Source organism: Agelaius tricolor, unplaced genomic scaffold (genome assembly GCF_023055355.1).
Source record: "Agelaius tricolor isolate 1412-34295 unplaced genomic scaffold, bAgeTri1.0.p SCAF_66, whole genome shotgun sequence".
Taxonomy (NCBI): domain Eukaryota; kingdom Metazoa; phylum Chordata; class Aves; order Passeriformes; family Icteridae; genus Agelaius; species Agelaius tricolor.
Window position 1 is genome coordinate 1,374,835 of NW_027269326.1, and position 27,071 is coordinate 1,401,905.

At 44.9% G+C, this 27,071-nt stretch overlaps 1 protein-coding gene across 4 annotated transcripts in view; it reads right to left on the reverse strand.

Annotated features, from left to right (window-relative positions):
* GON4L (gon-4 like) overlaps nucleotides 1-27,071 on the reverse strand; it is a 41,508-nt gene that overhangs the window by 12,777 nt on the left and 1,660 nt on the right. For 3 of the 4 annotated variants that reach the window (XM_071456801.1, XM_071456800.1, XM_071456802.1), the window contains exons 2-13: nucleotides 25,797-25,898; nucleotides 25,042-25,086; nucleotides 21,833-21,932; nucleotides 15,730-15,928; nucleotides 15,195-15,281; nucleotides 13,738-13,906; nucleotides 11,848-11,992; nucleotides 11,580-11,730; nucleotides 9,489-9,605; nucleotides 6,558-8,246; nucleotides 4,279-4,525; nucleotides 2,337-2,518 (exon numbers count right to left, since the gene is read on the reverse strand). In XM_071456801.1, coding sequence (XP_071312902.1) covers nucleotides 2,337-2,518; nucleotides 4,279-4,525; nucleotides 6,558-8,246; nucleotides 9,489-9,605; nucleotides 11,580-11,730; nucleotides 11,848-11,992; nucleotides 13,738-13,906; nucleotides 15,195-15,281; nucleotides 15,730-15,928; nucleotides 21,833-21,932; nucleotides 25,042-25,086; nucleotides 25,797-25,898 — 3,233 coding nt within the window. The remainder of the gene's footprint in view (nucleotides 1-2,336; nucleotides 2,519-4,278; nucleotides 4,526-6,557; nucleotides 8,247-9,488; nucleotides 9,606-11,579; nucleotides 11,731-11,847; nucleotides 11,993-13,737; nucleotides 13,907-15,194; nucleotides 15,282-15,729; nucleotides 15,929-21,832; nucleotides 21,933-25,041; nucleotides 25,087-25,796; nucleotides 25,899-27,071) is intronic. The other variant, XM_071456803.1, reaches the window with a different exon arrangement.

Below are 27,071 nucleotides of genomic sequence, written 5' to 3' on the forward strand. Positions count from 1 at the left end.
TGCTCTGTGGCAGAAAACCCCAAATTTCTGATGCTCTGTAGCAGAAACCCCACATTTTTTGATTTCTGTGGCAGAAACCTCCCGTTTCTGCTGCTCCTGGGCTGCCTTACCCTCGTCAGGTAGGCCTGGGCAAAGGCCAGGTCCTTCTGCTCCCTCAGGATTCTGATTTCTGTGGCAGAAACCCCACATTCCTGCTGTTCTGTAGCACAAACCCCCACATTTCTGATGCTCTGGGGCAGAAACCCCCAAGTTTCTGACGCTCTGTGGCAGAAAACCCCACATTTCTGATGTTTTCTGGCAGAAAACCCCCACATTTCTGACGTTCAGTGGCACAAAACCCCACATTTCTGCTGTTCTGTGGCACAAAACCCCACATTTTTTATGTTCTGTGGCACAAAACCCCACATTTCTGATGCTCTGTGGCACAAAACCCTACATTTCTGATGCTCTGTGGCACAAAACCCCAAATTCCTGATGTTCTGTGGCACAAAACCCCCCATTTCTGATGTTCTGTGGCACAAAACCCCACATTTCTGATTTCTGTGACACAAACCCCACATTTCTGATGTTCTGTGGCACAAAACCCCACATTTCTGATGTTCTGTGGCACAAAACCCCACATTTCTGATGCTCTGTGGCAGAAACCCCCACACTTCTGATTTCTGTGGCACAAAACCCCACATTTCTGATTTCTGTGGCACAAACCCCCACATTTCTGATGTTTTGTGGCACAAACCCCACATTTTTTATGTCCTGTGGCACAAACCCCCACATTTCTGCAGCTCCTGGGCTGCCTTACCCTGGTCAGGTAGGCCTGGGCAAAGGCCAGGTCCTTCTGCTCCCTCAGGATTCTGATGTTCTGGGGCAGAAAACCCCACATTTTTTATGTTCTGTGGCACAAACCCCACATTTCTGATGTTCTGTGGCACAAAACCCCACATTTCTAATGCTCTGTGGCAGAAACCCCCACACTTCTGATGTTCTGTGGCACAAAACCCCCACATTTCTGATTTCTGTGGCAGAAAACCCCACATTTTTTATGTCCTGTGGCACAAACCCCAAAGTTTCTGATGTTCTGTGGCACAAAACCCCACATTTTGCTGCTCCTGGGCTGCCTTACCCTGGTCAGGTAGGCCTGGGCAAAGGCCAGGTCCTTCTGCTCCCTCAGGATTCTGATGTTCTGCGGCAGAAACCCCCACATTTCTGATGCTCTGTGGCACAAAACCCCACATTTCTGATGCTCTGTGGCACAAACCCCCACATTTCTGATGTTCTGCGGCACAAACCCCACATTTCTGATTTCTGTGGCACAAACCCGACATTTTTTATGTTCTGTGGCAGAAAACCCCCACATTTCTGCAGCTCCTGGGCTGCCTTACCCTGGTCAGGTAGGCCTGGGCAAAGACCAGGTCCTTCTGCTCCCTCAGGATTCTGATTTCTGTGGCAGAAAACCCCACATTTCTGATGCTCTGTGGCAGAAAACCCCAAATTTCTGATGTTCTGTGGCAGAAAACCCCACATTTCTGATTTCTGTGGTACAAACCCCCAAATTTCTGATGTTCTGTGGCACAAACCCCCCATTTCTGCAGCTCCTGGGCTGCCTTACCCTGGTCAGATAGACCTGGGCAAAGGCCAGGTCCTTCTGCTCCCTCAGGATTCTGATTTCTGTGGCACAAAACCCCACATTTCTGATGCTCTGTGGCACAAAACCCCACATTTCTGCTGCTCTGTGACAGAAACCCCCACATTTCTGATTTCTGTGGCACAAAGCCCCACATTTCTGATGTTCTGTGGCAGAAACCCCAAATTTCTGATGTTCTGGGGCACAAAACCCCAAATTTTTTATGTTCTCTGGCACAAAACCCCACATTTCTGATATTTTGTGGCACAAAACCCACATTTCTGATGCTCTGTGGCACAAACCCCACATTTTTTATGTTCTGTGGCAGAAAACCCCAAATTCCTGATGTTCTGTGGCACAAAACCCCACATTTTTTTATGTTCTCTGGCAGAAAACCCCACATTTCTGCTGTTCTGTGGCACAAACCCCCACATTTCTGATGCTCTGTAGCACAAACCCCCCATTTCTGATGTTCTGTGGCACAAAACCCCACATTTCTGATTTCTGTGACACAAACCCCACATTTCTGATGTTTTGTGGCACAAAACCCCCACATTTTGCTGCTCCTGGGCTGCCTTACCCTGGTCAGGTAGGCCTGGGCAAAGGCCAGGTCCTTCTGCTCCCTCAGGATTCTGATTTCTGTGGCAGAAAACCCCAAATTTCTGATTTCTGTGGCACAAACCCCCCCATTTCTGCAGCTCCTGGGCTGCCTTACCCTGGTCAGGTAGGCCTGGGCAAAGGCCAGGTCCTTCTGCTCCCTCAGGGGGTCCCTCTCCAGGATGTCCTCGTCGTAGAGCAGCAGCAGCTTGGAGGTGTCTTTGCTGCCACGAGCTCTGCCCCTCTTGCTCCTGGTCCTGTGGGAGCTCCTGCTCTTCCCTGGGGCTTTCAGGTTCTCTCCTGTGGAGGAGCAGGAGGTGATTCAGTGGCAGAGGCACCCCAGGGCCCTGCCAGGGCAATATTGCAACAGAAATTGTTGTAAAATTTATGCCAAAATATACATTGGCTGTGCTCCCTGGAAGTGGAGGAGAAATTCACTTCCCAAGAGTCAAGCTGGCCAAAATTCTGATTTTGTTGCTTGTTTCCACAGCATCTGACAGAAGAAATCTCTGGATGCAGCCAAAGGTTTTTGTGGAACTAAAAAATCCCTCACACCAGGGCAGAACAACCACAAAGGGAACAGAGACACAGCACAAGCCCAGAGCTGTGCTGCAAATTTTAGATAATTATTTACAACATAGTTAAAATCATAGACAAACACCTGGTGTCACCCAACAGGGAATTAAACAGGGAATTAAGGGGGTTACATCCAGATTTTTGTGGCTTGAGGTTTAGGAATCTGCTGATTTAATGGGCTGAGGTCCCCTCCTCAAAATTCACTGCTCAAGTTCATTTAGCACTTGGACTTTGTTCCATTGCCTTTTCTCCAACATGACCTTGTCAGACAAATTTCAAATTAGCAGAGATTTGACTGTTTAATATTGTTCTTCTAAAATTATCAGTTCTTAGCTGACACAAACCATGAATCTGTCTGCAAATATGCAAGAGAGCTGTGACTGGCTCCTAAAATTGGATTCCCAGCTGGAAAACACCACTGGGCTCAGATATACCCAGGGAGTTAAACCCAAACAGGATCCCCAGTGGTTGGTTTGCCCTGCAGAGAGCAGCTCTACTTCCCCACTCCCTGGGTCCAAAAACCCCACAGCACTCCCCTGTCCAAAAACCCCACAGCACTCACCTGTCCAAAAACCCCACAGCACTCCCCTGTCCAAAAACCCCACAGCACTCCCCTGCTGTCCAAAAACCCCACAGCACTCACCTGTCCCAAACCCCACAGCACTCACCTGTCCAAAAACCCCACAGCACCCCTGCTGTCCCAAAAACCCCACAGCACTCACCTGTCCCAAACCCCACAGCACTCACCTGCTGTCCCCAAACCCCACAGCACTCACCTGTCCAAAACCCCCACAGCACTCACCTGTCCAAAAAACCCCACAGCACTCACCTACTGACCAAAAAACCCCACAGCACTCACCTGTCCAAAAACCCCACAGCACTCACCTGCTGTCCCTAAACCCCACAGCACTCCCCTGCTGTCCAAAAAACCCCACAGCACTCACCTGCTGTCCAAAAAAACCCCACAGCACTCACCTGCTGTGCAAAAACCCCACAGCACTCACCTGCTGTGCAAAAACCCCACAGCACTCACCTGTCCAAAACACCCCACAGCACTCACCTGCTGTCCCCAAACCCCACAGCACTCACCTGCTGTGCAAAAACCCCACAGCACTCACCTGTCCAAAAACCCCACAGCACTCACCTGCTGTCCCAAACCCCACAGCACTGCCCTGCTGTCCCCAAACCCCACAGCACTCCCCTGCTGTGCAAAAACCCCACAGCACTCCCCTGCTGTGCAAAAACCCCACAGCACTCACCTGTCCAAAAACCCCACAGCACTCACCTGTCCGAAAACCCCACAGCACTCACCTGTCCAAAAAAACCCCACAGCACTCACCTGCTGTCCCAAACCCCACAGCACTCACCTGCTGTCCCCAAACCCCACAGCACTCCCCTGCTGTCCAAAAAACCCCACAGCACTCACCTGCTGTCCAAAAAAACCCCAAAGAACTCCCCTGCTGTCCCCAAACCCCTGCACTCACCTGCTGGCCTCCTGTGGGCCTCCACCTGTGGGGAAGCTGCCTTGGCCATGGTGAAAGCAGATTTAGGCTCCTCTGCTGTGTCCCCACACGTTTCATCATCTTTCTGCAAGCTCTCTATTCCTTCCCCTTCCTCCTCCTCCTCTTCCTCAGGCTCAGAGTTCTCCTCCTGGGAATTCTCCTCTTCAGAATCTCCCTCTTGGCTTAAACGTCTCTCTGTTGCAAGCCAAGTCAGTTTTTCCATTGTTTCCTTAGAAATAATAAAAATCAATCCAATTGTTTGATTTGATTTGCTTTAATATCATTCAGCAGCTTCCTCACAGCCAATTTCACAGCTCAGCACCTGCCCAGCTGAAGGATTTTGTTAAGGAACAGAACTCAAACCCCTCCAGAGCTGCCTAAAATTGGAAAATTCAATTTCAGCATCTGCCATTCAGCAAATCAGGCCTTAATTTAGAAGGGATTCATTATTGATTCCTTAATTATCATCTTAGATCTTCAAGGCTTGCTGGAATTATGACCTGCAAAGTCATTTTTATTTTAAGTATTCTTAGAGAGCAGCCTCATTGAGGAATCCCTGCAGCTCAGCAGAGTTTAGATCTGCATATTTGCAATATAATTCCTTAGTCTGGGTTTAAAATGTGCCCAGGAAAACCTGGGTTTTAATTTCTCTGTGACCAGGACAATGCCAGGCTCTTAGAGAGTTACCAGCCCATGTTCCCATGGGGTTCCCTGTGGGATTTCCTGTGGGGTGTCCACTGGGGGTCATTAATGATCCCTAATGAACATCTCAGCTCTTCAAGGTTTGCTGGAATTGTGACCTGCAAAGTAATTTTTGCTTTTTTTACTTCAAGCACTTCTTAGAGAGCAGCCTCATGGAGGGATCCCTGCAGCTCAGCAGAGTTTAGATCTGCATATTTGCAATATGGGGTTAAAATGCTTAAAATGTGCCCAGGAAAACCTGGGGTTTAATTTCTCTGTGACCAGGACAATGCCAGGCTCTTAGAGAGTTACCAGCCCATGTTCCCAGTGGGATCCCCAGTGGGATTTCCATTGGGTTTCCAGTGGGATTTCCAGTGGGATCCCCAGTGGGATTTCCATTGGGTTTCCAGTGGGATTTCCAGTGGGATCCCCAGTAGGATTTCCATTGGGTTTCCAGTGGGATTCTCAGTGGGATCCCCAGTGGGATTTCCATTGGGATTTCAGTGGGGTTCCCAGTGGGGTCCTCAGTGGGATTCTCAAATCCCCAGTGGGATCCCCAGTGGAGTTCCCAGTGGGATTCTCAGTGGGATTTCCTCATCCCCAGTGGGATCCCCAGTAGAATTTCCATTGGGATTTCAGTGGGGTTGCCAGTGGGATCCCCAGTGGGGTCCTCAGTGGGATTTTCAGATCCCCAGTGGGATTTCCAGTGGGATTCTCAGTGGGATCTCCAGTGGGGCCCTCAGTGGAGTTCCCAGTGGGATCCCCAGTAGGATTTCCATTGGGATTTCAGTGGGGTCCTCAGTGGGATTCTCAGATCCTCGGTGAGATTTCCAGTGGAATCCCCAGTGGGATCCTCAGTGGGATTTCCAGTAGGATTCCCAGTGGGATTTTCAGATCCCCAGTGGGATCCCCAGTAGAATTTCCATTGGGATTTCAGTGGGATCCTCAGTGGGATTCTCAGATCCCCAGTGGGATTACCAGTACAACTTCCATTGGGATTTCAGTGGGGTTCCCAGTGGGATCCCCAGTAGGATTTCCATTGGGATCCTCAGTGGGATTCTCAGATCCCCAGTGAGATTTCCAGTGGGATCCCCAGTGGGATTTTCAGATCCCCAGTGGGATTTCTAGTGGGATTTCCATTGGGATTTCAGTGGGATCCCCAGTGGGATTTCAGTGGGGTTCCCAGTGGGGTCCTCAGTGGGATTCTCAGATCCCCAGTGGGATCCCCAGTGGAGTTCCCAATGGGATTCTCAGTGGGATTTCCTGATCCCCAGTGGGATCCCCAGTAGGATTTCCATTGGGATTTCCAGTGGAATCCCCAGTGGGATCCTCAGTGGGACTTCCAGTAGGATTTCCAGTGGGATCCCCAGTGGGATTTTCAGATCCCCAGTGGGATCCCCAGTGAGATTTCCATTGGGATTTCAGTGGGGTTCCCAGTGGAATCCTCAGTGAGATCCCCAGTGGGATTTCCAGTGGGATCCCCAGTGGGATCCCTGACTCCACAGGGTGTTTTAGGACACCCACAGTCGCCCCCTTCTTTAAGGGTTTTCCAGTTTTATCTTTTCAAGTTTTATCTTTACCTGCAGTTCTGGCACTGACAGAATCGACTCTTCTGAGGCTGACGACATCTCCTCATCCTCATCTTGTGTAAAATCATCAAAATCATCTTCTTCCTCCTCTTCCTGCCCTTCCCTGTCCCCTGCAGCCTCAGGCCCGGCCGGTGTCCCCACGGACTGCCCGTCAATGCTGGAGGAGTCCTCCGGCCTTCCCGGGGGGCTGCTGAACTCTGCCTCCCTCTCAGCTGGGTGAGGGGGGATCTTTGGGGAGTCACTGCTGCCTGCTGGCCCTGCAGCCCCCCCGGGCTCCCCCTGCTGCTCCCCCTGGGGAGGGGAGGGCAGGGCCTGGCGCTCCTCCTCTCCCTTCTCCTCACAGGGCCCGTGCTCCTTCTTGGCCTCATCCCCGCCGCAGGAACAAGCGGCCTCCATGTTCAGCTCCTGGCCAAGGCCCAGCATGAACTCCTCCTTCCTCTCAGCACATAGAAGATCTCTTTTTTGGGCCAGGTTGGCTTCTTTGGGAGCATCACTTAAATCTTCAGACTTGATTTCCACCGACGCGTCAGGATTTTCTAAATGAGGCAAAAGCTCCACCACTGGCAAAGGCTCTGATGTGTTCCCATCTCCTTCTCCCACTGCCCAGCTGCAGCAGTCCCCCTTGTTCCCCTTGTCCTGAGTGTCCCCATGGGCAGGGTTTGTGCCACACTCCTTCTTTGGGGACAGAGTGGAGCAGGGCACAAAGAGCTCTGGGGGCTCCACCTTGGGCTCCACGGCAGGAAAAGCTCCTGGAGCAGGGAGCAGGGTCAGCTTCTCCTCCCCTTCAGCCCCAGCAGGAGCAGAGAGCCCAACAGGGCTGGGAGAGACAATCAGGGATGGGATGGAAGAGGTGACCAGAGGCTGGTTTAAGGGGCATGGGAAGGTGGAGGGATTCACCAGCAGGGTTGTGACAGGAATGGCCTGAGCGCCCCGGCCCACGGCCGTGCTCAGGGGCTGGATCACGTTGCAGCCATTGCCAATGTTCAGCACCTTCACTGTGGTGGCAGGGACAGTCAGAATGACAGGGGAGGGCTGGATCACAGGGGAAGCTTTGATCACCGGGGCCGATTTTGTCCCTTTTTTCCTCTGGTAGCTCTTCCTCACGCACGGTTTGCGCGTCCTCATCCCGCCCAAGGCCGGCAGCATCACCTTGGGCTGGAAGGCCCCTGGCTCTGAGGCCACCAGAGCTGGGCCTACAGCAGCTGGGAAGGCTTGTCTGGAGTTTGGCTGGCCAGTGGAAAGAACATTCTGGAATTCCAAGGCATCCCCAGCTGCCAGCACTGCTGGGACTTTCAGGGGTGGCGGCGCTGGCTGGATGGGCCGAGGGACGCGGCCCCGGCCCCTGCTGGGGGCAGCCTCGGACTGAGGCAATTTCTGATTTTTCTGCACGCTCAGGGGGCTGGAGCTGGGCTGCAGGCAGGGGCTGGGGCGGATCAGGACGGGTTTCAGAGCTGAGGATCTCTGCCTCCTCCAGGGCCTCCTGGAGAAGCGGTTGCCCAAAGGTTTCAGGGTGAGCACGAGCCCCTTGGGCATCAGCAAAGGGTATTTGTCATCACAGCCCCTGCCTGCAGCTCCCCTCTCTGCCCCCACAAGGGCAGATTCTCCAGCAGGTGAGGCTGGTGTCTCCTTGGCATCTTCTGCCAGCTGCTTCAGCTCTCCCTGGATGGAGGGCAAGCTTGCCTGAAGGGAGCAAGAATTTATTGGAATTGTTATTTATGGGCTATTTCTGTATTTCCACCTCCAGAGCACAAAAGGTAACAGAGCTTCCTCTGTTTTATTTCCTTTATAGTACTGCATGTTGCTTAAGAGTACTTTAAATTCAGGAGTTGCACTGCAAAGCCTTTAGGAGACTCTGAGCTCCTGAGAAAAACAAAACTTTTATGCTTTATAAAGGTTGCTTTAGTAAAAATAAGATTTTGTGGGAAGGAAACTTCCCTGTGTAACAGGGGGTGATCAAGAAAAATGGATTTTATGGCATTTGAGTGCAGTTGTTCCCTTGGGCACAGTCCTCCCTGACTGCCTGACTCACAGGAATGGTCTCTGTGCCTCCAAGAAAAATCCACATGAAAAGGAGATCCACAAAAGGGAAAAAATCCATAAGGAAAAAAATCCATAAGGAAAATCCACAAGGAAAAAAATCCACACAAGGAAAAAAATCCACACAAGGAAAAAATCCATGAGGAAAAAAATCCACAAGGGAAAAAATCCAAAAGGAAAAAAATCCACAAGGGGAAAAAATCCAAAAGGAAAAAAATCCATAAGGGAAAAAACCACAAGGGGATAAATCCATAAGGGGAAAAATCCACAAGGGAAAAAAATCCACAAGGAAAAAAAAACAGAAGGAAAATCCACAAGGGGAAAAACCACAAGGGAAAAAATCCACAAGGGAAAAAAATCCAAAGGGAAAATCCACAAGGGGAAAAAATCCTAAAGGGGAAAAACCACAAGGGGATAAATCCATAAGGGGAAAAAGTCCAGAAGGAAAAAATCCAAAAGGGGAAAAAATCCAAAAGGAAAAAAATCCACAAGGAAAAAAATCCAAAAGGAAAATCCACAAGGAAAAAAATCCACACAAGGAAAAAATCCATGAGGAAAAAAGTCCACAAGGAAAAAAAAACACAAGGGAAAAATCCAGAAGGGAAAAAATCCACAAGGGGAAAAAATCCAAAAGGAAAATCCACAAGGGAAAAATCCACAAGGGGATAAATCCATAAGGGGAAAATCCACAAGGGAAAAAATCCAAAAGGAAAATCCACAAGGGAAAAATCCACAAGGGGATAAATCCATAAGAGGAAAATCCACAAGGGAAAAAACCACAAGGGGATAAATCCATAAGGGGAAAATCCACAAGGGAAAAAATCCACGCCAAACCAAATAAAAGCCCCAAGAAATGACCCAAGCACCACCTCCCCCAGCAATTACCTTTAACCAGAAGGGCAGGCGATGCTCCTCCCTCTCCACGGGAGGTTTCCACTGGTGGGGCTGGATTTCCTCACAGCACTTCACCAGCACAGGCAGCTGCTTCGTCTTCTTGTAGTACTGTGGGGACAGGGGACAGAGGCACATGGGGCCACTGCTCAGGGCACTGCTGGGACACAGGGCTGGGACACGGGGCTGGGACACACACGGGGCTGGGACACAGGGCTGGGACACACACAGGGCTGGGACACACACAGGGCTGGGACACACACAGGGCTGGGACACATACAGGGCTGGGACACACACGGGGCTGGGACACACACGGGGCTGGGACACACAGGGCTGGGACACGGGGCTGGGACACGGGGCTGGGACACACACAGGGCTGGGACACACACGGGGCTGGGACACACACGGGGCTGGGACACACACGGGGCTGGGACACACACAGGGCTGGGACACGGGGCTGGGACACAGGGCTGGGACACACACGGGGCTGGGACACAGGGCTGGGACACAGGGCTGGGACACACACGGGGCTGGGACACACACGGGGCTGGGACACGGGGCTGGGACACAGGGCTGGGACACATACAGGGCTGGGACACGGGGCTGGGACACAGGGCTGGGCCCTCTGCCAGTGCTCATGCCAAGAAAGTGATTTTTAATAGGGTTCTACCCACAGGAACAGGAAAAATCAGAAACCAAGGGCTCACTGCTGAGATCCTGGCTGCTCTCCCCGAGGTTCAGGCAGCTGGGCAGGGGCTGCTTGGTTTTATCTGGTTTTGTTTTGTGCAGAGGTTGTTTTATCTGGTTTTGTTTTGTGCAGAGGTTGTTTTAGCTGGTTTTGTTTTGTGCAGCTGTTCTTTTATCTGGTTTTGTTCCTATGTGTTATCTGGTTTTTTTCCCCAGCTGTTGTTTTACCTGGTTCTGTTCCCAGCTGTTCTTTTATCTGTTTTTTTTCCCAGCTGTTGTTTTATCTGTTTTTTTTCCCCAGCTGTTGTTTTATCTGGTTTTTTTTCCCCAGGTGTTGTTTTATCTGGTTTTGTTTTGTGCAGCTGTTTTATCTGGTTTTATGCAGCTGTTCTTTTATCTGGTTTTATGCAGCTGTTGTTTTATCTGGTTTTGTTCCTATGTGTTGTTTTATCTGTTTTTTCTTTTTCCCAGCTGTTGTTTTATCTGGTTTTATGCAGCTGTTGTTTTATCTATTTTTTCCCCAGGTGTTCTTTTATCTGGTTCTGTTCCCAGCTGTTCTTTTATCTGTTTTTTTTTTTCCCAGCTGTTCTTTTATCTGGTTTTGTTCCCAGCTGTTCTTTTATCTGGTTTTGTTCCCAGCTGTTCTTTTATCTGGTTTTTATCCCAGCTGTTCTTTTATCTGTTTTTTTTCCCAGCTGTTGTTTTACCTGTTTCTGTTCCCAGCTGTTCTTTTACATGGTTCTGTTCCCAGCTGTTCTTTTATCTGGTTTTGTTCCTATGTGTTGTTTTATCTGGTTCTGTTCCCATGTGTTCTTTTATCTGGTTTTATGCATCTGTTGTTTTATCTGTTTTGTTCCCAGCTGTTCCTTTATCTGTTTTTTTTCCCAGCTGTTCTTTTATCTGTTTTTTATCCCAGCTGTTCTTTTATCTGTTTTTTATCCCAGCTGTTATCTGTTTTTTTTCCCAGCAGTTCTTTTATCTGTTTTTCCTAGCAGTTCTTTTATCTGTTTTTTATCCCAGCTGTTATCTGTTTTTTTTCCCAGCAGTTCTTTTATCTGTTTTTCCCAGCAGTTCTTTTATCTGTTTTTCCCAGCTGTTCTTTTACCTGTTTTTTCCCATGTGTTCTTTTACCTGCTTTTGTCCCCCCAGTTTATGGGACAGGATTAGTGCCCAGCTGGCTGCACACACCACCTTTGTTTCAATTTTGCTACTCAAAAGCTCACTTGGATGAATATTTCACCAGCATTACTGAGTTTTACCAGGACTATCTCATCTCTAAAGAGTCAAACCAGTATCCAAACACCAGTGGCTAAGGGAAACAAAAGGTTAAACCCTCACTGCTACCCCAGGGGTGCTATTTAATTTAAAATAAGGAGCCTTGGAACACAGAGGCCTTACCCTGATGATGTTGTCAGGGGCTCTGTTCATGTTGAGGTTCTTGATCCTCACTGTCAGCTGGTGGGCAGTTTTGGTGGGCAGGAGGTATTTGCTGATCAAAGGCTTGGGGAAATCCGTGCCCTCGAAATGTTTCAGCCCTAAAGCCAACAAGCTGGCCAGGAAAGATGGAGGGGAGAACATGAGAAACCTCTCAGCTCTGCCCAAGGGTTGGAATTCTCTTTACCAAACCAACTTTGCAGCCATTTTGTGCAGTAACTGCAGCACCTACTTGTCCTCTGCCTTGGTGAAGACGATCTTGTCTCGGGGAGGGTTTGCTCTCAAGGAACAAATTGGCAGCAGCTCTGGGTACATAAAAACTTTCCTGGTTGCCAAAATCCAGGCCACTTGCTTTGGCAAACATGAGAATTCGTTTGCTGTGGGAAGAATGAACAGGGAAGGGCAGTTTGGTGTGTGTGGATGGAGGTTTTTCACTGCTCACTTCTTGAAAATCCTGCTTCTTTTACTGCTTTCACTGCAAAAAGAATTTCTTCCTGTTTTTAAAATGTGCAGAATTTCTCATTTTCCCCTTTAACCAGCAAAAGGTAAAATTCTTTTCTCCTTCCATCTTTTCTTTTGCTCTGTAGCAAGGCAAAGACCAAGTGGCCACTCTGAGCCAAGAAACACTTTCAGTATATTGCAATTAAGAAATAATAATTAACTTCTGATTGTGATGGTGTGAGTTATGACATCTCTACTGTCTCACTCATTACATGAGACTGAAAATGGAATAAAAATTGCTTAAAACACCTCTGAGTTGCCCCAAATCTGGGTGAGAAAAGGAATTAACCCACCCTGTCCCCTCACTATCAGCCCTGCTCCTGCTTTCCCCACCTTGTTCCTGTGGGGAATGGATTGGTAGAAAATTGGCATGGAGGCTAATGAACACTTTTAGTACATTGTAATTAGGAAATAATTAACTTCTGATTGTAATGGTGTGAGTTACAACACCTGGATTGTCTCACCCTTCACATGAGACTGAAAATGGAATAAAAATTGTTTAAAACACCTCTGAGTTGCCCCAAATCTGGGTCAGAAAAGGAATTAACCCACCCTGTCCCCTCATTTATCATCCTGCTCCTGCTTTCCCCACCTTGTTCCTGTGGGAATGGATTGGTAGAAAATTGGTGTGGCTAAAGCTGATAGGCCAATGAACACTTATAGTACATTTTAATTAGGAAATAATTAAATTCTGATTGTGATGGTGTGAGTTATGACATCTGTACTGTCTCACTCATTACATGAGACTGAAAATGGAATCAAAGTTGCTTAAAACACCTCTGAGTTGCCCCAAATCTGGGTGAGAAAAGGGCATAACCCACCCTGTCCCCTCACTATCAGCCCTGCTCCTGCTTTCCCCACCCTGTTCCTGTGGGAATGGATTGGTAGAAAATTGGTGTGGAGGCCAAGGAACATTTTTAGTACATTGTAATTAGGAAATAATTAACTTCTGATTGTGATGGTGTGAGTTATGACACCTGTACTGTCTCACTCATTACATGAGACTGAAAATAGAATAAAAATTGCTTAAAACACCTCTGAGTTGCCCCAAATCTGGGTGAGAAAAGGGCATAACCCACCCTGTCCCCTCACTATCAGCCCTGCTCCTGCTTTCCCCACCCTGTTCCTGTGGGAATGGATTGGTAGAAAATTGGTGTGGCTAAAGCTGATAGGCCAATGAACATTGTTAGTATATTGTAATTAGGAAATAATTAAATTCTGATTGTAATGGTGTGAGTTACAACACCTGGATTGTCTCTCCCTTCACATGACACTGAAAATAGAATCAAAGTTTGTTAAAACACCTCTCAATTGCCCCAAATCTGGGTCAGAAAAGGAATTAACCCACCCTGCCCCTCACTTATCATCCTGCTCCTGCTTTCCCCACCCTGTTCCTGTGGGAAATGGATTGGTAGAAAATTGGTGTGGAGGCCAAGGAACATTGTTAGTACACTGTAATTAGGGAATAATTAACTTCTGATTGTGATGGTGTGAGTTATGACACCTGTACTGTCTCACTCATTACATGAGACTGAAAATGGAATAAAAATTGTTTAAAACACCTCTCAATTGCCCCAAATCTGGGTGAGAAAAGGAATTAACCCCCCTGCCCCTCCCTTACCATTCTTCACAGCCTTCCTGGGGCTCCAGTCCACGGGCACCTGGGCATGGAAGTCCTGAAGGAGCTGCAGGGCCCCCTGCAAGTTGCAGGGCTGGAACATGCTCTGGAATTTGGGCTCCTGGGGCGCCTGGTGCAGGCTGGAGCTGCAGGCAAAGCTCCCGAGCTCGCTCTGCAAAGGCAGCACAGAAACACAGCAGAGGCAGGGAACAGACAGAGAGCAGGGAAAAATCAGATTATAAAGGATAAACTGTCATATTATAAATAGGATCTCATCAGGTTTAAATTAAAATTTATCAGCTGATGATGAATCTTCATTTGGGGCATCACAAATCCAGGGTGGAGGTGAGGGTGGGGAGGTATTGGCAAAGGTGCTCAGAAAATTCTGGATTTCCCCATCCCTGGCCAGCACTTGCAGATTTTCAATTTTTCCCCTCTGAATTTCATCACAAAAGGTAAAATTCTTTTCCCCTTCCATCTTTTCTTCCATTTTCCCCTGGGGCAGGGGAAGGTGCCCCTGGTGCTCCATTCAGGTGGAACTGAGGGAGCTTTAGGGTCCCTCCCCACCCAAACCATTCTGGGATTCCAGGACTTTCAGTTCTTTTGCAATTCCCACCCTCCCCACAATTCCAATATTTATCCCATTAAAGCCATTATCCATTCCAACATTTATCCCATTAAACTGAAAACTAAGGTTCCTTTCCATTCATTTCATAAAGTAAATAAATAATAAATTGCATTTATTATTTAAATGAAATTTAAATAAATAAATATATTTATTTAAATGAAACTTAATAAATAAATTTATTTAAATGAAACTTAAATAAATAAATATATTTATTTAAATGCAATTTAAATAAATAAATATATTTATTTAAATGAAATTTAAATAAATAAAAATATTTATCTAAATGCAATTTAAATAAATAAATTTATTTAAACGAAATTTAAATAAATAAATGTATTTATTTAAACGAAATTTAAATAAATAACTATATTTATTTAAACGAAACTTAAATAAATAACTATATTTATTTAAATGAAATTTAAATAAATAACTATATTTATTTGAACGAAACTTAAATAAATATTTATTTAAACGAAACTTAAACAACTATATTTATTTAAATGCAATTTAAATAAATAAATATATTTATTTAAACAAGATTTAAATAAATAACTAGATTTATTTAAACGAAATTTAAATAAATAACTAGATTTATTTAAACGAAATTTAAATAAATAATTATATTTATTTAAACGAAACTTAAATAAATAAATATATTTATTTAAATGAAATTTAAATAAATAACTATATTTATTTATAAAATAAATAAATAAAAATAAATAAATTTTAAAAATTCATATTTCGAAGTAAATAAATAAAAATAAATGAATATTTCTAAGTTTGCCCAAGGACCAGCAATGGTTTGAATTTATGGATATAAATCTTTTCTTACCAAAAACATCTGGGTGGTGTTGGCCTCTGAACTCAGGGCAGGGTTGAAACTTGCCAGGAGATGGATTTGAGTCAGGAGCTGAACATGCTTGAGGAATAAAATCACATAAATTGGATTTTTTTTTTGTTCAGTTTATCACAAATCCAAGGAACTGGAAAGCACAAGTCCCAAGGCACAAGCAAAATCTCCTGAGCACAGCAAAAATCAAATCTCTGCCTGCAAAAAACCTTAAATCAATAGAAAACTGAGGGGAAACTTTCATATCCACTGACAGAAAGTTTATTACACAAATTCTGAAGACATCAACTATTGAAGTCTTTGAGCAGTTTCCCAACATTTTTTTGGCCAAATTCTCATCGTGACCAACACAGAAATTAATTTTTTTCCTACACAAATACATAATTATTTTTTTACCAACAATTTCAGTTCTCAGAACCGCCCATTTCTGAATTTCTCCCCACAAGAATAACCCACTCAGACAGCAAGAAAAGCGGTGAAAATGGGATTTTCCCAGAATTCAAGCACGGATCATCACCTGCTGCATTTGCTGCTGGAGCCTGTTCCTCTGGGCACTGTCCAGGGCCAGGCTCTGCAGGGCTCTCTCCCTCTGCTCTTTGCCTTTCTCAGCCTCCTGGGGAACTTTCACCGAGCACTTTTTGATTCTCAGCTGCTCCAGCTGCTCCTTCACTGTCTGGTGCTGCTTGTTCAGTAAATTGGCCAGGGGCTCCTCAAATCTGGTGGAAACCCAAAGGGAAGGAATTTCACTATGGAATAAAGTGGAAGAAATCCCTGATTTTGTAATGCTTCGTGTTTATTTTGAATATTTTTATTGATTTGGAGCATTGTTTCTGTATTTTCCTTGCTATGTGCTTTGCACAGTGTGGTTTGACCATCCCTGCACTGCTCAACAGGAACTCCAGCTGCAAGGTCTGCAGAAAGATCACACACTGCTTCAAATCCTGCTACTTTATTGAAAATGAATAAAAAATATCAAAAATTATTAAAATTGGAAAGATTTAAATACTTTAATACACAATAATTTTATATTAGAAAATTATATTTATGATTTGATTTAAATTTTAATATTTCATTATATTATATTAAAATTTATATTTCTATATTACATTTATTTATAATATGATATATTATAAATATAATAAATATTACATATTATAATAGTAAATATTTTATATTATATTAAATATTATTACATTATATTAAGTATTATTATATTATATTAAATACTATTATATTATATTAAATATTATTATATTATATTAAATATTTTGTTGGTTTTATTATTTAAGTATTTCCCGGCCTTATGCTGAGAACTTTACCAGAGATCCTACAGTAAGAGCTACGCCTATAGCAGAAGGAATTAATTATTTCATTCATTATTTCATTAATTAAGTAAAAGAAATTATTTTATTAAAAAATTAATTAATTATTTCCCAGCCTTATGCTGAGAACTCTATCAGAGATCCTACAGTAAGAGCTACTCCTGGAGCAGAAGGAATTAATTATTTCATTCATTATTTCATTAATTATTTCATTTATTATTCTTTATTTTATTTATTTTAGCTACACCAGTTAATCTGATTTCTGCTCTACCAGGCCTGAGGTTACTTTATTTTAAAATTAAGGAATTATTACCCAGCCTTGACTTTTAATAAAGTTAAAAAAATTATTTTATTAAAAAATTAATTAATTAGTATCCAGCCTTTTGCTGAGAACTTTACCAAGAGCTACTCCTGTCGCAAAAGGAGTTCATTATTTCATTCTTTTATTTTATTTATTTCATTTATTTTAGCTACACCAGTTGATCTCCTGATTTCTGCTGGTGGTCAGCAATACCAGGCCTGAGGTTACTTTATTAAAAAATTAATTAATTATTACCCAGCCTTATGCTGAGAACTCTATCAGAGATCCTACAGTAAGAGCTACTCCTGGAGCAGAAGGAATTCATTATTTCATTATTTCATTAATTAGGTAAAAAAATATTTTATTTAAAAATTAATTATTACCCAGCCTTGGCTTTTAATAAAGTAAAAAAAAAATATTTTATTAAAAAATTAATTAATTATTATCCAGCCTTATGCTGAGAACTTTACCAGAGATCCTACAGTAAGAGCTACTCCTGGAGCAGGAATTCATTATTTCATTATTATTCATTATTTTATTTTATTTCATTTATTTTAGCTACACCAGTTAATCTGATTTCTGCTCTACCAGGCCTGAGGTTACTTTATTAAAAATGAATGAATTAATTATTACCCAGCCTTATATTGAGAACTGCACTAGAGATCCTACAGTAAGAGCTACTCCTGGAGAAGGAGTTCATTATTTCATTATTTTATTTGATTTATTTAACTACACTAGTTAATCTGATTTCTGCTGGGGATCAGCTTCCCTGAGGTCAGTTAGAGAATTGTTCCATGATGCTCCTAATAAATAAATCCATAAATATATAAAAAAAATATATAAATATAGAAATCCATAAATATATAAAATAAATATATAAATCGATAGATATAAAAAATAAATATATAAAACAAATAAATCAATAAATATATAAATCCATAAATATATAAAACAAATAAATCTGTAAATATATAAAATAAATCAATAAATATATAAAATAAATCTATAAATATATAAATCCATAAATATATAAAATAAATATATAAAACAAATAAATCTGTAAATCTATAAAATAAATATATAAATATATAAATATATAAAATAAATCTATAAATCTATAAATCCATAAATATATAAAATAAATCTATAAATCCATAAATATATAAAATAAATATATAAAACAAATAAATCCGTAAATCTATAAAATAAATCTATAAATCTATAAATCTGTAAATCTATAAAATAAATCTATAAATCCATTTATAAAATAAATCTATAAAACAAATAAATCCATAAATATATAAAATAAATATATTTATCTATAAATCTATAAAATAAATCTATAAATCTATAAATCATAAATATATAAAATAAATATATATCTATAAATCTATAAATCCATAAATATATAAATCTATAAATCCATAAATATGAAAAATATATATATTAATCCATAAATATATAAAATAAATCTATAAAACAAATAAATCCATAAATATATAAAATCAATTAATAAATATCCATAAATAAATCCAGCAAATAGAGATTTTTGCCTTAAAGAATCCTGTATACAGATAAAACCAGGGGAGAAACCACTGGGAGAAGTGGCCCACCAAAGAAACATTAATCAAATAAAATGATTTATTTAATTCAATACGATCAAAGCCACGTGCACACAGAGAAGAGCAGAAATCTGCCTGGATTTCAGTTTGTAGCTGGTTCAGAGCTGCTGCCCTCGCCTCGGGCACTGCTCAGCCCAGAGAGGGCAGCCAGGAACCCCAGCCTTGGTTTTAGCTCCTCTCCCAAACAGAGGCAGCTCCACCTTGAGCTGCTCTGCCCCACAAAGCAGGAGCACCCAGCACCCAGCACCCTGCACCCAGCACCCTCACCTTGAGCTGCTCTGCCCCACAAAGCAGGAGCACCCTACAGCCTCACCTTGAGCTGCTCTGCCCCACAAAGCAGGAGCACCCTGCACCCTGCAGCCCCTCCTGAGCTGCTCTGCCCCACAAAGCAGGAGCACCCTACAGCCCCTCCTGAGCTGCTCTGCCCCACAAAGCAGGAGCACCCTGCACCCTGCAGCCCCTCCTGAGCTGCTCTGCCCCACAAAGCAGGAGCCCCCAGCACCCTGCAGCCCCTCCTGAGCTGCTGGACAGGCTGGAATCATCACCTGGGAGAGGGAAAGCACAGGAACAGGGGATGGTGCGGATGGAGGGAGCTGCAGGTTGAGCTCATGTCACCTTCTGCCATGGCAGGGACCCTCCCAGCATCCCAGGGGGCTCCAAAGTGTCCAACCTGGCCCTGGGCACTGCCAGGGCAGCCACAGCCACAGATCAAACACAATAAATCTTATTAAACACAATAAATAAACAATAAATTTTCATGTGTTTAATCCAAGCATCCAAAGACTGGGGAGCTCAGGAGGTTCAGATCTTCATCCCTCCGGTTCAGGTGCAAGGGGATTTTTGGGCAATGTTCTCATAGAACCATGGAATAGAACCCTTAAAATAGCCCTTAACTCATCCAGTGCCATGGCAGGGACCCTTTCCACCATCCCAGCCCTGTCCAACCTGGCCTTGGGCATCCCAGGGATCCAGGGGCAGCCCCAGCTCCTCTGGGAAACCTGTTTAATGTGTTTAATCCTAAACATCCAAAGATTGGGGAGCTCAGGAGTTTCAGCTCCTCACCCCCAGTTTAGGTGCAAGGGGATTTTTGGTGGGGAGAATTCTCCTGTTCTCATGGAACCATGGAATGGTTTGGGTTTAAAACTCATCCAGTGCCATGGCAGGGACCCCTTCCAGCATCCCAGGGTGCTCCCAAGTGTCCAACCTGGCCTTGGGCACTGCCAGGGCAGCCACAGCCACAGATTAAACACAATAAATCTTATTAAACACAATAAATAAACAATAAATTTACATGTGTTTAATCCAAGCATCCAAAGACTGGGGAGCTCAGGAGGTTCAGATTCTCAGCCCACCCAGTTCAGGTGCAAGGGGATTTTTGGTGGGGGGAATGTTCTCATAGAACCATGGGATGGTTTGGGTTGGAATAGACCCAAAAACTCCTCCAGTGCCATGGCAGGGACCCCTTCCACCATCCCAGCCCTGTCCAGCCTGGCCTTGGGCATTTCCATTTAGCCCCTTTCATCTTCAGGCTGCTGCTATGTATAAACCCAACAATTTCCAATCCAAATTTCCCAGACATCTCATTGCTAGGCTGTCATTTCCCTTAAAAAGGGCCAACCCACATCCCAGGTGTTTAATGAATAAAGGTGACACCCAAAGGACAAAACAGCTCCTCAAGGATCTGCTGCCATCAAAACAATGCCAGGGCAGCAAGGGAACCTTGCAGCAAAAAGGGGAAGAAAATGATGAATTTTCTGCCCTGATGAACCTTGCAGCAAAAAGGAGAAGAAAATGATGAATTTTCTGCCCTGATGTTGCAGCACTCCAGCCACCAGCACAGTGAGGGGTGGCTGCCACTGAGCTTGGGACAGTTTTTTGCCCAGATCCTGCAGAGTTTTGATCCACACCCAGCAGATCCAGGCCCTCTGCCCATTTCCTGGCAGAACCACCCCATCTGTGCCACACTGAGCAGTGCCAGGGACAATTTCACATGGATACATCATGACAGGACACAGGAATAGGTTTAAATGAGAAGATGAGAGATTTTAAATTCGATTTTGGGAAGGAATTGTTCCCTGTGAGGGTGGAGAGGCCCAGGCACGGGGTGTCCCATTCCCAAGGCCAGGTTGGACAGGGTTTGGAGCAGCCTGGGATGGTGGAAGGGGCATGGCAGGGGTGGATGGGAGGAGTTTTAAGTTCCTTCCAACCCAAACAATTCCATGATTACAGAGCACAAAGTTTGGAGAAGCAGGAACTGAATTATCCCCTGCAGATCCTGCCCTGTTGGGGAACATTTACAAATGTTTGTTTTCAGCAGAAAGGGGAAAGGAAAGAGGGGAAAGGGAGAGGGGAAAAGGGAAAGGGGAAAAGGGAGAGGGGAAAAGGGAGAGGGGAAAAGGGAGAGGGGAAAAGGGAGAGGAAAGGGGGGGGGAGAAGGAAAGGAAAGGGGAAAGGGGAAAAGGGAAAAGGGGAAAAGGGAAAGGGGAAAAGGGAAAGGAAAAGGGAAAGGGGAAAGGGGAAAGGGGAAAGGGGAAAGGGAAAAGGGAAAGGGGGAAAAGGGAAAGGGAAATAGGGAAAAGGGAAAAGAAAAGGAAAAGGGAAAGGAAAAGGGGAAAAGGGAAAGGGGAAAAGGGAAAGGGGAAAAGGAAAGGGGAAAAGGGAAAGGGGAAAAGGGAAAGGGGAAAAGGGAAGGGGAAAAGGGAAAGGGGAAAAGGGAAAGGGGAGAAGGGAAAAGGGAGAGGGAAAAGGAAGGGGAGAGGCAAAGGGAAAAGGAAAGGGAAAGGGGAAGGGAAAGGGGAAGGGAAAGGGGGAGGGAAAGGGGGAGGGAAAGGGGGAGGGAAAGGGGGAGGGAAAGGGGGAGGGAAAGGGGAAGGGAAAGGAAAGGGGAAGGGAAAGGGAAAGGGAAAGGGGAAGGGAAAGGGGAAGGGAAAGGGGAAGGGAAAGGGGAAGGGGAGGGAGGGAAAGGGGAAGGGACAGGGGAAGGGAAGGGGAAGGGAAAGGGGAAGGAAAGGGGAAGGGAAAGGGGAAGGGAAAGGGGAAGGGAAAGGGAAGGGAAGGGGAAGGGAAAGGGGAAGGGAAAGGGGAAGGGGAAAGAGAAAAGGAAAAGGGAAAAGGAAAAGGGAAAAGGGAAAAGGAAAAGGGGAAAAAGGGAAAAAGGGAAAAAGGGAAAAGGGAAAGGGAAAGGGGAAAGGACAAAGGGGAAAAGGAAGGTGGCAAACAGAACAAAAAGAACCAATTGAATTGTCCAATCCCATGAAGAAAATGGCTCAGAGCTTTCAGAAGAGTGGCCTGAGCTGCCAGGACAGTTTTTCTCCTTGGTGGCTGCCACAGAGGCTTTTCCAAAGAAGAAATCAGGACAGGAAGAAATGCTCCTACCTGAGGGCCTGGGGGGTGTTAAAATTTGGCCGAGGCTCTGCAAGAGCATCTCCATCTTCTGGCCTTTCATCTTTCATGCTGGAGAAGCCCATCTCACCCTCTGGAACTGGCACAGACAGGAGCAGCTCAGCAGGAGGAAGCTCCAGGAAGAAATTTAACTTTGGCTAATCAAGCTTATGATGATCTGCTCAGCACAGAGCTTCCCTTCCTCAGGAAATCCCTGCAGGGCCTCAGGAAATCCCTGCAGATCTTCAACCCTGGAAATCCCTGCAGATCTTCAGGAAATCCCTGCAGGGCTCCTCAGGAAATCCTGCCAGATCTTCAACCCTGGAAATCCCCTACAGATCTTCAGGAAATCCCTACAGATCTTCAGGAAATCCTTGCAGGGCCTCAGAAATCCTGCAGATCTTCAACCCTGGAAATCCCTACAGATCTTCAGGAAATCCTTGCAGGGCCTCAGGAAATCCCTGCAGGCCCTCAGGAAATCCCTGCAGGCCCTCAGGAAATCCCTGAAGACCCTCAGGAAAATCCCTGCAGATCTTCACCCTCAGAAATCCCTACAGATCTTCACCTCAGGAAATCCCTACAGATCTTCAGGAAATCCCTACAAATCTTCACTTTCAGGAAATCCCTGCAGAGCTTTCCTTCAGGATATCCCTGCAGATCTTCATTTCACAGACCTTCACCTTCAGGAAATCCCTACAGATCTTCATTTCAGGAAATCTCTGCAGACCTTCACTCCAGGAAATCACTACAGGCCCTCAGGAAATCCCTGCAGACCCTCAGGAAATCCCTGCAGATCTTCACCTCAGGAAATCCCTACAGATCCTTCATTTCAGGAAATCCCTGCTAGACCTTCACTCCAGGAAATCCCTGCAGGCCCTCAGGAAATCACTACAGGCCCTCAGGAAATCCCTGCAGATCTTCAACCCTGGAAATCCCTGCAGATCTTCAGGATATCCCTGCAGACCCTCAGGAAATCTCAGCAGATCCTTCACTCCAGGAAATCCCTTCAGAGCTTTCCTTCAGGAAATCCCTGCAGATCTTCATTTCAGAAATCCCTGCAGACCTTCACTCTAGGAAATCACTACAGACTCTCCAGGATATCCCTGCAGACCCTTCACTTTAGAAAATCCCTGCAGAGCTTCATTTCACATACCTTCACTTCAGAAATCCCAACAGACCCTCAGGAAATCCCTGCAGACCCTCAGGAAATCCCTGCAGATCCTTCCCTTCAGGAAATCCCTGCAGATCTTCACTTCAGGAAATCCCTGCAGATTTTCACTTTAGGAAATCCCTACAGATCTTCAGGAAATCCCCCTGCAGATCATCACCCCAGGAAATCCTGCAGAGCCTCAGGAAATCCCTACAAATCTTCACTCCCAGGAAATCCCTGCAGAGCTTTCCTTCAGGATATCCCTGCAGATCTTCATTTCACAGACTTTCACTTCAGGAAATCCCTACAGATCTTCAAGAAATCCCTACAGATCTTCAGGAAATCCCTACAGATCTTCACTTCAGGAAATCCCTGCAAATCTTCACTTCAGGAAATCCCTAGAGACCTTCCCTTCAGGAAATCCCTACAAATCTTCACTTCAGGAAATCTCTACAAATCTTCACTCCAGAAAATCCCTGAAGATCTTCACTTCAGGAAATCCCTGCAGACCCCTTCAGGAAATCCCTACAGAGCTTCCCTTCAGGCAATCCCTGCAGACATTCACTTCAGGAAATCCTTACAGACCTTCACTCCAGAAATCCCTGGAGATCTTCCCTTCAGGAAATCCCTGCAGATCTTCAGGAAATCCCTGCAGACCCTCAGGAAATCTCAGCAGACTCTCAGGAAATCTCAGCAGATCCTTCACTTCAGGAAATCCCTGCAGATTTTCACTTTAGGAAATCCCTGCAGACCCTCACTCTAGGAAATCACTACAGACTCTCAGGATATCCCTGCAGACCACTTCAGGAAATCCCTGCAGATCTTCATTTCACAGACCTTCACTTCAGGAAATCCCTACAGACCCTCAGGAAATCCCCTGCAAATCTTCACTTCAGCAAATCCCTGCAGATCTTCAGGAAATCCCTGGAGATCTTCCTTCAGGAAATCCCTGCAGACCTTCACTTCACAGACCTTCAGCTCAGGAAATCCCTGCAGACCCTCAGGAAATCCCTGCAGATCCTTCACTTCAGGAAATCCCTTCAGATTTTCACTTCAGGAAATCCCCGCAGATCTTCAAGAAATCCCCTGCAGATCTTCACCCCAGGAAATCCTGCAGAGCCTCAGGAAATCCCTGCAAATCTTCACTCCAGGAAATCTCTGCAGAGCTTTCCTTCAGGATATCCTGCAGATCTTCATTTCACAGACCTTCACTTCAGCAAATCCAACAGACCCTCAGGAAACCCTGCAATCTTCACTTCAGGAAATCCCTACAAATCTTCACTTCAGGAAATCCCTACAAATCTTCAGGAAATCCCTACAAATCTTCAGGAAATCCCTACAAATCTTCAGGAAATCCCTACAAATCTTCAGGAAATCCCTACAAATCTTCCCTTCAGGAAATCCCTGCAGATCTTCACTTCACAGACCTTCACTCCAGGAAATCCCTACAGATCTTCAGGAAATCCCTGCAGACCCTCAGGAAATCCCCAGCAGATCCTTCCCTTCAGGAAATCCCTGCAGACCTTCACTTCAGGAAATCCCTGCAAATTTTCACTTTAGGAAATCCCTAGCAAATCTTCAGGATATCCCTGCAGACCTTCACTTCAGGAAACCCCAAAAGACCCTCAGGAAATCCCAACATATCTCCCAGACCCTCACTTGAGGCAATCCCTGCAGCATTCCCTTCCAGACCCTCACTTGAGGCAATCCCTGCAGATTTTCCCTTCCCAGACCCCTCACTTGAGGCAATCCCTGCAGCCATTCCCTTCCCAGACCCTCACTTGAGGCAATCCCTGCAGATTTTCCCCTTCCCAGACCCTCACTTGAGGCAATCCCTGCAGATTTTCCCTTCCCAGACCCTCACTTGAGGCAATCCCTGCAGATTTTCCCCTTCCCAGACCCTCACTTGAGGCCATCCCTGCAGCCATTCCCTTCCTGAGGCTGGAAATGACCCAGCAGTGGCAGAGCAGCCCCTGGCACACGCCCAGCCCTGAGCCAGCCCTGCAGGTGCCAGGTCCAGCTGCCAGCCTGCTTTTGTGCCAGTTTTTGTCACTTACTGTCTCAAACAGCTCCTCCATCAGCTCATTCACTTCCTTTTCTGCAAGTAAAAATTAAAAGGGATTATGAAGATGTCTTTTCCAAGAAACACTCAGCAATCCTGTCACAATATCAGCTCAATTGAGGGATTTCTCTCACAAAGGGAAATCCTCCTCCTGCAAACAGAGGACCAAAAAAGAAAGGCCCCTGTTAATTCCTTTTTTAATGCTGGGCCCAAAAAAAAATCTTGAGCTGAGATTGTCTGGATTCTAAAATATCACATAAAAACCTCATTTTCATGATTAAATTTAAAGTTATGTAAATCTGCAGTAAGACCTAAAGCAAGTGTGGCTTTTGCAAAGCCAGGAAGTGATATGTTTATAAAACTAAGCTGAAGTCTGTGAGGACTTGAAAATCCAATTCAATCAATCACAAGGCAAGCATTGCAGTGTGAACTGCCTGAAGCTTTCAGAATTATTCCTGAATTAATATTTATTCTGAAATAAATAATTACAGAATTATTACTCAGTATTATCACCTAATTTCAGGTTTTTTTATTGTCACCTAAATATTGTTCCTCAGGCTGTGCTGCACCTGAGCTCAGCAGTTCAGCCCAGATCCTCCCATGCACTCCAGAGAGCCAAAAGCTGATCAAACCAGCATGCAGATCTTCATTCAATACCCTGCAGCACAAAAATCCTTGCCACAGAGCACTTTCCTAGGAATCAGAACTGCCAACAAGACAGGAGGGGGAATTGCTGGGGAACTCACTGGTGATTCTCACAGCACGGTCGTTCCTGAAATCTTCAGTGTCTGGTTCATCCAGATCTTCCAGGAAATTGTACTCAGGGTCATCATCATCATCAGCTTCATCTGCAAAGGAGCAGGTTTGGAACAGGTTTTGTCATCACCCTGCCCCAGCCCCAAGCCAGGAGCTGTATTTGTTCACTGGAATTCCTGCTGGAAATGAGCTGCATTTATGGAAACAAATGAACTGGAAATGAACTGCATTTATGGAAACAAATGAACTGGAAATGCATTTATGGAAACAACAACAAACCCATGCTCCTCTCCAACTGAGCTGTCAGGACCCTGAGCTACAACCATTCCCATTCTGAAAAGCTGCCTTGAGTCTCTGGGATCTGAGTTGCAGCTAAATTTGGAAAGAGTCCAGCAGTGTCACTTCAGTTTCTGGTTTATATTCAATTTACACAACTGTGCAACCAGGAAATGCAGGAGAAAAGGAGGTCAGGCCCCAGAGCTTGTTCCTGTTTCTTCTCAAAAATAAAAGAACATTTTCTACCCCAAAAAAACCCCAAAAAGTGAATGTGGCCCAAACAAGGAGTACAACACACTGGGATTCAGGTGCACCAGGGGTTAAATCCACCACTTCCCTTTGTGGTTCCTGTCATATTTACAGGATATCACAGAAATATTTACAAGCGAGACACCTGAAGTTGAAACACTCTCACAAAGGGCAAGATGAGGAAAGCTGATTGCAAGGCTCATGCAAGGGATTAAAAAATTAATGGTTGCAGCCAAAAAATGAAAGAAGGAAAGAAGAAGGAAAGAAGAAGGAAAGAAGAAGGAAAGAAGAAGGAAAGAAGAAGGAAAGAAGAAGAAAGAAGAAGGAAAGAAGAAGGAAAGAAGAAGGAAAGAAGAAGGAAAGAAGAAGGAAAGAAGAAGGAAAGAAGAAGGAAAGAAGAAGGAAAGAAGAAGGAAAGAAGAAGGAAAGAAGAAGGAAAGAAGAAGGAAAGAGAAGAGAAAGAAGAAGGAAAGAAGAAGGAAAGAAGAAGGAAAGAAGAAGGAAAGAAGAAGGAATAAGAAGAAGGAAAGAAGAAGGAAAGAAGAAGGAAAGAAGAAGGAAAGAAGAAGGAAAGAAGAAGGAAAGAAGAAGGAAAGAAGAAGGAAAGAAGAAGGAAAGAAGAAGGAAAGAAGAAGGAAAGAAGAAGAAAGAAGAAGGAAAGAAGAAGGAAAAGAAGAAGGGAAAGAAGAAGGAAAGAAGAAGGAAAGAAGAAGGAAAGAAGAAGGAAGAAGAAGGAAAGA